The sequence below is a fragment of the Phyllostomus discolor genome, chromosome 2, assembly GCF_004126475.2.
Source record: "Phyllostomus discolor isolate MPI-MPIP mPhyDis1 chromosome 2, mPhyDis1.pri.v3, whole genome shotgun sequence".
Classification (NCBI taxonomy): domain Eukaryota; kingdom Metazoa; phylum Chordata; class Mammalia; order Chiroptera; family Phyllostomidae; genus Phyllostomus; species Phyllostomus discolor.
Window position 1 is genome coordinate 179,329,303 of NC_040904.2, and position 13,389 is coordinate 179,342,691.

Here is a 13,389-nt window from a genome sequence, read left to right on the forward strand (position 1 = left end):
GACTGCCTTTCAGTACAGCAAAGTGTCCCCCAGAATCTTCATGGCAAGGGTGAAAAGGATAATGCTCCTTGTACATATCAGATCAATGAATAAAGGGCAAAAATCTACCTGACAGTGCTGTTTAACTAGGGTTAAAATCACAATGACAGCAACTGTTACCTTTTAAGGCAGTTCTGTATTAATCTTATAGCTCTAAGATTTTGCTATCCTAGGTGGGTAAGAGCCTTCAGGTCAGTGAGCCAAACTGCAAAGTTTAAAGGGCACAGCCCTGCACAAAACCACCCTCACTTCTGAGACCAACTCTCAGTTCGGGCTGGGGCAGGAGTCCCTAATCCACCCTCAGGTTGGACAATTACAGTAACTCACAGAACTCAGTGAGAGTGGTTACACTCACAGTTGTGGTTTATTACGGGCAAAGTATACCCATTACAATCAGTCAAGGGAAGAAGCGCCTAAGATGAAGTCCAGGAAGGTTCAAAACGCATAGCTGCAGGTGAACTCTGCCACCCCCAGAGGCAGGACGGATTACTCTCCCAGTTCGTGTCTAACGACATACCCAGAGTATTGCCAAGTAGGGGAGTTTGCCTGAGCCTCAGTGTTTAAAGTTTTTATTGAGGCTCCATTACATAGATATGATTGACTAATTACCTGGTAGTTGATCTCAGATTTACCAGATGACTCAAAGCCCCCACCGAAATCACATGGCTGGTTTTCTGGCATGCCTGAAATTATCAGGTGTGGCCAGCCCCACCCTGAAATCCATTGTGAGCGGCTCAGCCCTAAACAAAGACACATCTATGAGGTATGACGCAGATTGCCTCCCAGAAGCTGAAGAAGAGGCCAGACCTTTGGGAAAGGTCAAATTCTTTATTATACACTCCCCTGCTTGTGCCTGCACGGTATTATCACTTCAGGGCCCAGGAGCCTGATTTACCACTGTTCACATGTTCCCTCCAGGTGTTTCCTCCTTCAGTCCTGTTGCTGCCGCAGAGTTTTCCTGAATTCTGAGTTTCTGAAAACAGTAACATTTCATTCAATACACGTATGGATGCCTTAGCCCTGACCTAAAAATGCTTTGTTTACTTTGCTATTCATTCACTATTTTCATCCAGTGAAATACAACATACCTCCCTCCTTTCATGTTCAAAGTCCTATTGTTGTCTTTTTCAACTACCGCCTCTTGGGCTTGCTAATACCAAATCATACCTTTGATTTACACAAATCTTTTGGGCAGTTCTTTTGACATTCCTTTTGGCTTTCCTTTTGTTCTCGAATTCTGTCAGGCAAAGTAAGTCTTAGGCAAATAAACTCAACAATTCCTTTGTTTTGTTTTTAAATTAATCCCGTGTGGACAACTTTGGAAGTAGTAAGAAATGACTTACAGACATACTTAAATATACTGAATTGACAGCAAAATGGAAGGGGACGTTTCTTAGGGCAGTTCTCATTTTGTCATTTACTCCATTAAAACTCAAGGTCTTTATTTACACCTCATCTCTTTCTTCAGCTGTGGAAGCTCTAATGGGGGAATCAAGAGATAAATACCAGTTGATCTCCATTTCCACTTCTGCAAACTTGGGCTTGGAAAAACAAGCCCAAGAAAATAGAGAAACTAAGGTGCTCAACACAATGGAATCACCATAAAGTTTGACCCCAAAATAGAGTAATGGAACCAACTTTCTACTTCCAATGACCTGTTGCTAATCAAAATTGGAATCTGCAAAACACACAGGGGAGCTAGCACTCAGGTAAACAAAACACCACACAGAGTTCTGGGCCTGCCTTCCCAAACCACCAAATCACAACTCAGAAGCGTCCAATAAGTGCTCATGTGTAGGGAAATAAACTAACTATATTATATATGTATACACATACACACATAAATTCTGAAGTTGTTATGGTAGAAATAAAATACCCTTTAAAACCAGAAGCAATCATGGAGATCTAATTAGTCTAACTGCCCCAGAATATAAAGAAAATTTGTGAATAATCATCACCATTGCACATTAGTATAAAAGAAAAAATTTTAACTCTGAAATAAAACTGTTTCTGTAAACATTTTTAATTTTATATCAAACTAGATAACAATTACATATAGATCACAAAATTAATAAATCAAGCATATTTCTGTACATAATTCACGTCAGATTTAATAGCCTCTTCACTGCTTCTTTGTACTGAGAAAGGGTATTTTCATTGTCCCCCTCGTTCTTAAGACTAACAACAGACTTTTTGTAATCTTCAACCTCTTTGGTACCAAGGAGCTCTTCTTTATTTACTTCCAGGTTTTTCTCTGCAGCCTTAATTTGGAGAAGTGTTTCCAGGATATTTTTTTCTGACGAGCTATTTGTCCATACATACTCTTCCATGTCTGCTTCAGTCTTATGTTTCTCCCATTCCTCGGTTTTCTGAAAGGAAAAAACGAGTTCTGAATTCTGAGAAATATTACCCAAAGACAACATTGGGGGTTGGGGTTGCGAGGGGAAGAAGAGTCTGCAGGAGGCAGACGGCCCTGGCCAGCCCTCCGCGTGCACACTTCCCGCAGCACTGGCACTGCCCTCCCGCGGCGCCCACAGCTCCGGGCTGCGCGCTGGACACCAGCACTCCGTTCCCGCCCACTGACGCCGAGTGCGCTCACACAGCAATGCTGTTTCCCAGGAGACATATAAAACTCCCTTTTATTTCTGCAGCTTTCTAGTCCCTAAACTCTAACGCATCGACAGTTCACATTTCTGTGGTTAGAAATAATGAGAGTGGAGACTGTATTTATCTTCGTAACATGCCGTTGGGGTAACAGGAAAGACCAATTATTATAATGAAATTAAAAATATGAAGTAAGTGTGTAATACATGATTTTCAGTCATAATGACTTCATATATTCTGGAATTTTGTTTTGGTATTATCTTTCTTTTCTGCTCCTATAATGGAAATAATTCTTATTACCACTTGTTTTTTCTTGCAGAAATTATTACCAGGCTATTCTAGGGAGCAGTGGTAGGTTTCACAGTAATATAATTCAGCCTCATGATTTAAATGAAGATGTAACATTTTGTGAAAAACCAAGCCACGCAGTTAGAAGTAACTAACCTGCTCTGGTTCAGAGAAGTGCTGGATACCAGTCACATTCTTTCAAAATTAACACACAACTAGATTCTGAGCTACCGGCTATCACAGAACCATCTACTATTCTTACAACTTGAAGGTGTAAACTTCCAAAGTTTTAACTTTTAAAGCATTAAAAGAGAGGTGGATTTATGGGCTGTCAGAATTATTTCTGCAAAGTCCTCCTGACAAGAGACCCCAGCCCGAGCATCTGGGGCTCCCCAGAACTAGCTGAGCACCGAGAATGCAGTAAGCAGCGTGCACCCGTGCTCCCTGCATTCCTCACCCCAAGCAAAAGAGGGCGCACTGGAGCCCTGTCCCTCGAAGGGTAGAAGAGCAGCCCCACTGAGCACAAACAGGCCACCGGGGCTGCCACCGACTCGGCGGATGCCAGTCAAGTCACGGAAGCCTCGGAGAGAGGCTCGCCTACCGCAGAAACCCACCACAGAAAGGGCCCTCCTTGCAACCTTCAGACCGAGTCCCCGCTGTGCTACTGGAGAAACCAGCAGGATGGAGCCGGTTTCCCCCACCCCCAAGTGCCTTAGCCAATACAGGGTATCCGTATTCACAGCTCCTGTACCATCTGCCCACCTCCCTACACGGAATTTATGGCTGAGAACGATGTCTCAACTACTATTCTAGAAACACCTTATCTGGTTGAGAATCAGCTCTACGACCCCTTTCTGTCTGCTTGTGAGACTTCAGGCTTGGCTGAGGGGGCCGGAAACCCCGTGAAACTTCTCCTGTTGTGCCTTGCTCGCCTACACACTGTGGCAAATGATTTCTAACAGCTGAATTCTGAACCTGTACATTTAAAGAAGTTACTGGCAAAATTACCGTGCCCCATCTAATTCTTTCTGTAATATTTGGGGAAGAAATAAATGCCAGCCCCTTAAGAAGTGCTCTGAGTAAATGGTCCTATCTACTCTTAGAAATGCTTTAAATGTTTCAAGACAAATGTCGCAGTTTCTTAATAATTCTAATTTACAAGTAAAGGACATTTAAGAGGCCAAGAAATACATTTTATAAAGCATTAAGTAAAACAGTCAATCCATCTCATTCTTGACTATTAGAAATCAAGTAATTAAGAGATTGTTATTCTTAATGCAATAGTAAATTGGTATTAATATATTAATATGATTAATAAAGGCTACTTAACAGCTTAAAAATGTTTCACCTGAATTTTTAAAATTATTTTTTATTTACTGATTTTGGAGAGGAAGAGAGACAGAGAGAGAGAGGAAGAGAAGGAGGGAGGGGGGGAGAGAGAGAGAGGGAGAGAGAGAGGCATCGATTTGTTGTTCCACTTATTTATGAATTCACCGGTTGACTCTTCTATGTGCTCTGACCAGGGATCGACCCACACGTAACCTTGGCATATCAGGACAACTCCCTAACCAAGTGAGCCACCCCGGCCAGGGCTTCACCTAGATTTACCAAGATTTCTTAACTGCTTTGAAACAGATGCTTAAACAAGACAAAACCAAAGTAAATACACAAATCAATTCCAACATTTTATTTATAGCCCCCCGACATTTTGTATACACAATTCTAGCCTGGTTTGCCAGGGTGTGCTACAGGTGTGCTGTAATACTGATTACACCTGGCCTCAGGCCTCAGGAGCCCAGGTGAGGCTGGAGCAATGACGAATACCCTCCTCCTTTACTCATCTCAATTTTAAAATTAGACTGTAGTGATACAATGATGGGGAAACTTACAGCAACAAACAAACAAACAAACTGCAAGAAAACAGCTCAACAGACAGAGCCCCCTGGTGTGTGACTGCTATGGGTGCCCTTTCATCCGCATCTGCTGAGGGCCTACTGCCTGCCTGGCAATGCTGGGAGCAGCACGCCACCTCCGGGCGCCCTAGCTAAAAACGAATGTTTTCACCTCCAGTGTTTTAGGCAAAAGGTTCATTTGCTTGTTCATACGAGATACATGCTGACATTCCCCTTCAGGTGAAATAAAAAATAGTGCCGGCTAAAACAAAAAGCTCATTATTCAAATGCGATAGCACTGACACTGGACCAAAATTCAATTCAAAAGCTAATCGTTTACATAAGTCTATTAACTCTACTAAACACAATTTTATTGTTTTTGCAATTAAAAAATCTACTATGGAAAATCTCAAACATACACAAAAGTACTTCAAACGTGTACAAACACACATTTTGTGTGTACATTAGACAACAGCACTGTGAACTCTCATCCGCACAACATCCGACTCAGCCAATCTCGTTTCACGTATGTGGCTCTATATGCAAAAGCACTGCTCCCTTACCATGCTCTCATGGAATTATTTTGAAGGAAACCTCAAACTTTGTCATTTTATCCATATTAATTTTTTCCTAAAAAAAGTAAGAATTACTTTAAAATCATAACCACAGTACTGCAATAGTTTGTGGTATTTCGATTCACAAGAGCCTAACCTAGGTCAGCCCGTTCATTCATTCCATTTATTCATTCATTCCATTTACTCATTCCATCAATCGGCAATTCCCGTGTGCTGATGATCTGCCCCACAGCTGTTTCCCTGGTATCCTCTGGCCCAGAATTCTGGCCACAGTTACTGGACAATGCCTGGCTGAAGCAGAGTCCCTCCCTTATAGTTTGAATCCAAAGAGAGAATTAAATTTAGCTTAGTTTAGTTTTTAGTTTTGTTGCTTTATGCCTCCTCACCCCACCTCTGCCTTCCCCCACCCTGGGGTGACTGGTCCTATAAATCCTGAAATAGTGAAGGTCACGCTTTCTGACACGTAGACTGGAGGAGGAGAGAAAATCAGTTTTCAAACAAAAAATACGAGGCAGTTGCCTACAGAGTGACAGGGCCCAGGGAATAAAAACAGCCCATTCCTGAGATTTTGTAGGATCCTTGCCCTCATATCTTCTCAGTGTAAGCTGCTTGAGTGAGCTTCTATGACTCACAACAAGGAGGTCTCAACTAATACACAGCGCCCCAGGAGTGGGGCTTAACGACAGAGTTTGGAGTTTGTCAGCACATACTGACTTGGCTAAAAAGTTCATTTGGTTTCTCTATAAAACAAAAAGTAGATTTTTCATTTTCACCAATAACTTTATTGATTTGGATACTTTGAAAATGTCAGGCATATTCCAAGTGGTATAATGTTGATTGTTGTCAATTAATGTCTCAATCTGATCACTGTCAACTTCAACTGGCCTACCCGACTGTGGAGCATTGTCCAGCAAATCTCCAGCAGGAAACTTCACAGACCACTTTTGACATGTTCGATCAGTCACAGCACCTTCTCCACACACTGCACAAACCTTTTGTTTCTGTTGTGTTTTCATGTTTCTTAAAATAATAAAGCATAACATGGCAAAAATTGTGTATTTTCTTCCATCTTCAATATTAAAATGGCTACACAAAAATTCACCAATTTCTATAAGTGTTTTTACAATGCACATTGATATGACAGCTGTCACAATATAATCTAACAAAACTGTTTCAAAAGACAACTAAGTGCTGCTAGAGCCATATGGAAAAAACAAACTTTTTGGCCAACCCAATGCAAGATAATTAACATCACCTGGGAGAGGGTACACAATGAAGAAAAAAGAGGGAAAGGACAAAACCTGGGGAACAATTAAATATAATTGATTTAGACTAAAATATGTAGCACACATTTCTAGAAATATGGCATTTCAGTTAGAAATATTACAGTTAAAATGGATCGGTATTATTTTTAAATAAGCAGTATCTCCAAAATGTCACACTTAAAAATAACAAATTTCGAAATAAGATTTTTACATGACTTTAAATGGTCTTTTTGGAAGTTTCCTTTTTTAAGAAAACAAACAAACATTTTTCTTTAAATTGAATGTATTTAAGCAAAAGCTCTTTAAGGGCCCCTAAAAACAAGGGTCAATGCCGTAGCGATAGTTATCCAGAACTGAATTCGGACACAGTATCAGCAGGCTGCAGTTGCAGATACATCTCCCACAAAAAAGAGGAAATCACTGAAAAGTAAAGGGGAAGAAAAGCACCTGTAACTCTACCCCCCCAAGACAACCGGTCACTGCTGGGGACACATCATGCCTGTCCTAAATCCACGTTTAAAACATTGCCATGATAAAGTTTTATTTACAATTTATAACTTATAAGTCACAGCCAAAATTTCTGCTTCTAGAATACCACCCAGGAATAAAAGTGGGCAATTGTTTAGAAGTTTCTTTACACCCTGAAGTGTAGTTGGAACGTATTCATTTTAAAGCGTAAACACCAACACAGTCAAATACTGGGGGGCAAAAAAATTATTGTAAATTCAAACTGATCATCATTCAAGCAAAGAATCTGATGTCTTTTTTAAACACCTCGACCACTGGATATTTAAATATCCATTTAAATGGATATGTAAAATTCACCATTTAATTTACAAAGGTGAGTATCATACATATACAGACAGTCTATAGTCTCTCTTTTCTCCCCTGCCTACCATGAGAGAACCTGCTCTGACTACAGTAACCCAAGAGAAAGCAACCTTCCATTCCACACAATTGGTTCGCCTTTCCAGAACTGGCTCGATTCATTCACTCGTTCATTTACTCAGTAAATACTGACTGCACAACCGCTGCGCCAGGCACCATGTTGTCCAGGAACTCTGGTCTAGCAGGAGACTTGGAGTTCAGTAGAAGCCAGTCAGGTAAGGATTTCAATCCCAATAAAGCCAAGAGGCCAGGAAGGCCACGGAACAGGGCCGAGTGAGGAAAGTGGCATGGGATGGGTCTGAATAGCTATTACAATGCTTACTATTCTGAGCACCTCACACACATTAACTCTTTTAACTTTCACAGCAAGCCCGTGAGGCAATACTGTTACTCAATCTGTTTCACAGACCAGGAGACTGACGCCCAGGACAACTAAAAGTGTGCCCCAAATCTTACTGCTTGTTAGTGACAGAACAACATGTCCCAAGGAGCACAGAAACATAAACACACACACACACACACACACAGAACAAAAGAATTCTTTAATTTGAATCTTTCTTCTTTCTTGGTTAAATTTAAAACAAAGAAAAACATAATAACAGCTAATTCATACAGTGGTCAGTGTAACAGAAGGCAAAGAAGTATCTTCCACGAAACACACATTTGTCGCCTTCTACCGTCTTATTTACAGCCCCCTCTGCCTAGGACGTGAGTCACAGTGATATTCCACCTCTCATGATTACAAGTAAGGCATTGTGCTATACAAGGGAAACCCGTTTAACCATTAAAAAAAAAAAACCTTAGTTATTTGAAAATCAGAAAAAGTAGGAAGAGGTAAATATGCATAACAAACAAAAAGTTACTGCCAATTCTTTTAGTTACCACAGCTAAATTTTTAACTTTACAATGTCAAGAATTCAATTCAATTCACATCAATTTTTTTGAAAAATTTACTGACTGCTGATATGCTAGGCTATGTACTCAATGATAAAAATATAAGGATAAATAAAATGTACAGTCCTTGTCCTCAGTGACGACAGTCCAGTGGAGTTAGGCAGGCATGCATACAGCCAATTACCATAACACTAATAAAAGGGATGCTCACTGAAGAAGCGTGGGGAAAGGATAGGCAGGAAACATCTGAGAGGGAACATCTGAGGCGTATTAAAGGACTCATATGGATGTGCAAGGCGGATATTCTGAAAAAAGGTCATAAGCACCGAAAAGAGCACATGCAGAGTTATGAAAGCACACGTTATGTTCATCATGGCTGATGACGTGGAGGGGTGTAACCTACGCTTCCTGAGTCGCTGATAATGAGGTGGCAAATGACTGTGAACAGACAGGCTAAGGAGTTTATAGATTTAATCCTAGGTAACAGGGAACCTCTAAAGGACTTTATAAAAAAAAATAAGACATAGCAGACTTGTTTTTTAGAACAATTACTTTAACAGCAACATGGAAGATGAATGAGACAGGAAAATCAATGAAGCTATTACAGCTCTGACTGGTGTGGCTCAGTGGGTTGGGTGTCATCTTGCAAACCAAAAGGTCTCCAGTTCAATTCCCAGTAGGGGCACACGCCTGGGCTGCAGGCCAGGTCCCTGGTTGGTGTTTGTGTGAGGTAACCAATCAATGGCTCTCTCACATATCAATGGTTCTTTCCCTCTCTTTCTCCCTCTCTCTAAAACTAAATAAATAAAATCTTAAAAAAAAAGGCTAAAGGATAAAGAAGACCCATACATACTAGGGTAGTAGCAGTAGAGATACAGAGGAAAACATAGTTTTAACAGATGTTGAAAGGCTAAACCTGAGAAGACCTAGTGACTAATTAGATATCAGGGGAGAGGGTGAGGGAAGAAAACCGTATAATGCTCAGGTTCATGACTTCAACCACTGGGTGGGAAAGAACAGAAACTTTCTAAAGGTCTTTAAGTACATGGTGGGCTCCGGAACATCAGAAGTAAAACAAAGTATTGCCCAAAGGCAAAGAAACCTGAGGAGTGTTATCTTCATTGTATTATCATCCCACTCAAGAATCTAGAACAGTTGCCACCACCTAGCACAGGAAGTAAAAAATTCAATGTGTGTACAACAGACAAACCCGTCCAGTTCCTGGACCTCTCACTCAAATCTCCACCCCATGCCCTCAGCTCTAACACTACATACATGTTAAAAAAAAAAACTGTCTTAAAAGAGACATGCCACCCTCTAATCAGTTTGTTTACAACTGATTAAAAGAGATATACAACACTCAAAACCTTACTCACAATCGGAGCTCAGCATCGGAATCACCCATGCAGACTTTAAAACGAAACAAGCCTGAGTCTCAGCACTGGAGATTTTGATTCTATAGGGTCTTAAAAAGCTTCACAGGTGAGTATGATGCAAGTCCAGAGAAGACAGATTATGGAGATAGATAAATTTTCTTCTGGATTAATCTATTCTCCTTCCATTCAGGTATTTCTCCTTTGGGATTTTATTTGCTAATTATCTAGCAGTTCTAAAAGAATTTCTTGTGGCCTTGCTGCATAACCATCGTTTATTCCTTCTTAGGTACAAAATGGTGCTTCATAAGGTGAAATAAATGAACTACGGCAGGCTGGAGAAAAATGAACTTGCTATTACATATCCCGCCCATAATTTTTTAAATTTCTCCCAGATGATTGAGCTAAGATTCACTCCCTTTTATTGCCTTCAGTATTTCAGCCAAAATAAAACTGACAGTGAAGGAAAGAGGGAAGGGAGGAAGGAAGGAAGGAAGGAAGGAAGGAAGGAAGGAAGGAAGGAAGGAAGGAAGGAAGGAAGGGGGAGGGGAGGCAGGCATCAGCAAGGATGTGGAGAAAAGAGGACTCTTATACACTTAGTGGGAATGCACACTGGCACAGTCACTATGCAAAGAGTGTGAAGACCCCTCCAAAAATTAAAAATGGAACTACTATGTGACCCAGAACTGCCACTTCTGGGTCTTTACCCAAAGGAAATAAAAACGCTAACTAAGATACCAGCACCCCATGTTCACTGCAGCATTACTTACAATAACTAATATATGGAAACAACCTGAGTGTGCTTCAATGAGTGAATGAATAAAAATATATTTTGACTAGCAATAAGACTACTATGAAATCCAAATAACACAGCCAAAAGTTTCAAATTTAAAAAAGCAACCACTAGTAATTAAATATCAACCATCCTAGGACCCTAGGACTTAGGATTTTTAGATCCCTGTTCTCTAAACAAGTGCTTTTTTCCTCCCCCCAGTGCCTGTGTTTTAGTCTGTATTTGGCACAAATCACTTTGTAAAATATTTCATCCAATCATTTCTTAACCAGATCACCTGCAGAAGGTTTAAATAATATCATACAGCAAAATTAAAATTTGGGTGTTCGTCGTTATCAGTTATGTCAGAATGCAAGTAGCATATGTGTTCTAAGACTTTAAATGCAACAAGGCACAGACCTCTCCCCCTGTATAAAGTTTCTGTCAGATTAAACCCGAGCTGTACACAGAAATTGGAAACACATGAATTTATGATTCTAAGACTTCCTCATTTAAGTATTAGCAACAATATTAAAAAGCCACTTTACCCAGAGCCCACTATTTGCCAGACATTTCACATAAATTCTCCCTGATCCATCCAAAAATGAGCCTCAGAGGTGCAATGGCTGACCAAGGCTGCAGAAAGAACAAGCAATGGGATTCTGATCCAGTTCCACATGGTTCCCAAGGTTAAAGCTTAACTCACTCCTATGCTCACAATGTGTGGTGGTGGAATACTGAACCCAACTTCTACAGGTCTCTTTGCTTCTTAGAGCTGCTGAAAAATAAATGTGTGATGTATATCTGTCTCTTACCACCTTGCTAGCACTACACAAATCATTCTTTGAAATGTGACAAAGCAAGCCTCCATGACTGAAGTCTATGTTTTGTGAAGTCTGTTTTTTAAAGGCTACTTTGATGCTTCTACAGTTAAATTGTTTTGAAGAGCACACAACAGTACCTTCCTTATACTGAACACCTTTTCAGAGACGTTTCAGTAACTGTGATACAGAAAACTACTTTCCTCTCAACACTTCTTAGAGATAACCTCCATGGAAAGTTTAAAAAGCTAAAAAAAAAAATAAGGCAAGCTTAGCCTTTTGTATTAAATGCTCTGAAACTAGCCTAAAAAATAAAGGAATGGCCCTGCCCAGATGGTTCAGTTGGTTGGAACATCATCCCATAACCCTAAGGTTGCAGGTTTGATTCCTGGTTGGGGCACATACCTTGGTTGCAGGTTCAATTCCTGGTTGGGACATGTATGGGAGGCAACCGATCGATGTTTCTCTCTCTCTCTCAAATCAGTAAGTAAAAAATTTTTTAAAAATAAAGGAATGTTTTAAAAGGAAGTTCACTAAATATCTGATTAAATACCAGGTGGTAGCATTCATCTCAAAGTATGAATTTCATGCTGGTGAAGAAAAAAAGTTCATTTCAATAAAAACTCTGTTGCACCAGCTCTGCAAATTTCATAGCTCATCTGCCTTTAAAGCTTCTTCACCAATGGTCCTAGTTTAGAAAGGATCAGGTGCCAACTTTAATATAGGAATTTTTAAATAATATCTATTTAGAACAGTTGTATGTGGCTACTTATTAGAATTAAAAGTCAAAGGCAACTTTCACTGAATTGATTTGTGCTTATCATTTCCTTTAGGGAAAATTCATTTTATAGGTTGCTGGCAAAATAAGAGACTCAAAATTGATTGGTTTTTATTGTTTATTGTTTGGTTTTAATTCTTTAAGTGTCAGTCACAGGGCTATAGCTGATGCCACCATGTTGCTAGTTCAAAAGGGAACTTTGTTATCTTACACCAAAGGCATTTATAAAATCAACTGACAGGAGAGATTAACTGCGGCAATCATGCTACTCCTGAAGCCAGAAATTAGAAAACCCAGATGAATTATGATAATCAAAAGACCTTAAAAGAAAAGAAGAGCTGCTAGCTGCTTTTTGTTCTTTACTAACCTTGTATGACTGTTTTATTTTCTCTTACTCCCACTCATCCTTTTATGCTACAACTGTTTTGTGAATATCAATGAAATGAGCAGTTCGGAGAACAGCAGCATGTGTCCATAGAGTCACAGCATCTCATGGATGGAAGGAGTTCCAAAGGCCATTTAATGCACTATTTATCCATATCCCCAATTGTGTAGGAGCATTTCCTACCTATTAAAGTAAGCCACTCCATCTTTAGACGACCCAAAGCTTTCACCCAGTGAACTGAAGTCTATATCACTATTACTTGCTGTATCCCTTCCTTCAAGGGTTAAAGTCATGAAAAGGAAATCTCACCTTTTACATGAAATCCTTTGAATCGATTCAAAGGATTCTTGAGGGAGTCTAAAGGGAGTGATTCTTTCTCCAACTGCCTGTACTCCTTCATATGCTCCTAATGGGAAATGCTATTGAGTCTCATGTCTATCTTGGGCAAGCTATGAAAAATTTAATTTGTATGCATATCTAAAATTATTTTAATTTTTAAAAATAAAATTTTAAACTCTGAATGACCTAAACGTTACCAACGTTAAATCAGACGCATTGATGCTCAAATATAGCAGTATCTTCCTTATAAATGTATACACATATACTAAAACTCTCAGTCAGACAAAAGACTTTTTTTTAAAGATTTTATTTATTTATTTTTAAAGAGAGGGGAAGAATGGGAGAAAGAGGGAGAGTAAACATCAATGTGTGGTTGTCTCTAGCACACCCCCTACTGGGGACATGGCTCACAATGCAGGCATGTTCCCTGACTGGGAATCGAACCAGCGACGCTTTGGTTTGCAGGCCCACACTCA

The 13,389-nt window shown here is 39.9% G+C and overlaps 1 protein-coding gene across 3 annotated transcripts in view; it reads right to left on the reverse strand.

Moving 5' to 3' along the window:
- Nucleotides 1-382: 382 nt before the first annotated feature.
- LOC114513178 (28S ribosomal protein S35, mitochondrial) overlaps nucleotides 383-13,389 on the reverse strand; it is a 42,827-nt gene continuing 29,820 nt past the window's right edge. For 2 of the 3 annotated variants that reach the window (XM_036019225.1, XM_036019226.1), the window contains one exon: nucleotides 2,045-2,408. In XM_036019225.1, the coding sequence (XP_035875118.1) occupies nucleotides 2,139-2,408 (270 nt within the window). In that variant the 3' untranslated portion in view covers nucleotides 2,045-2,138. Of the gene's footprint in view, nucleotides 2,409-13,389 lie in introns of all 3 variants that reach the window. The other variant, XM_036019224.1, reaches the window with a different exon arrangement.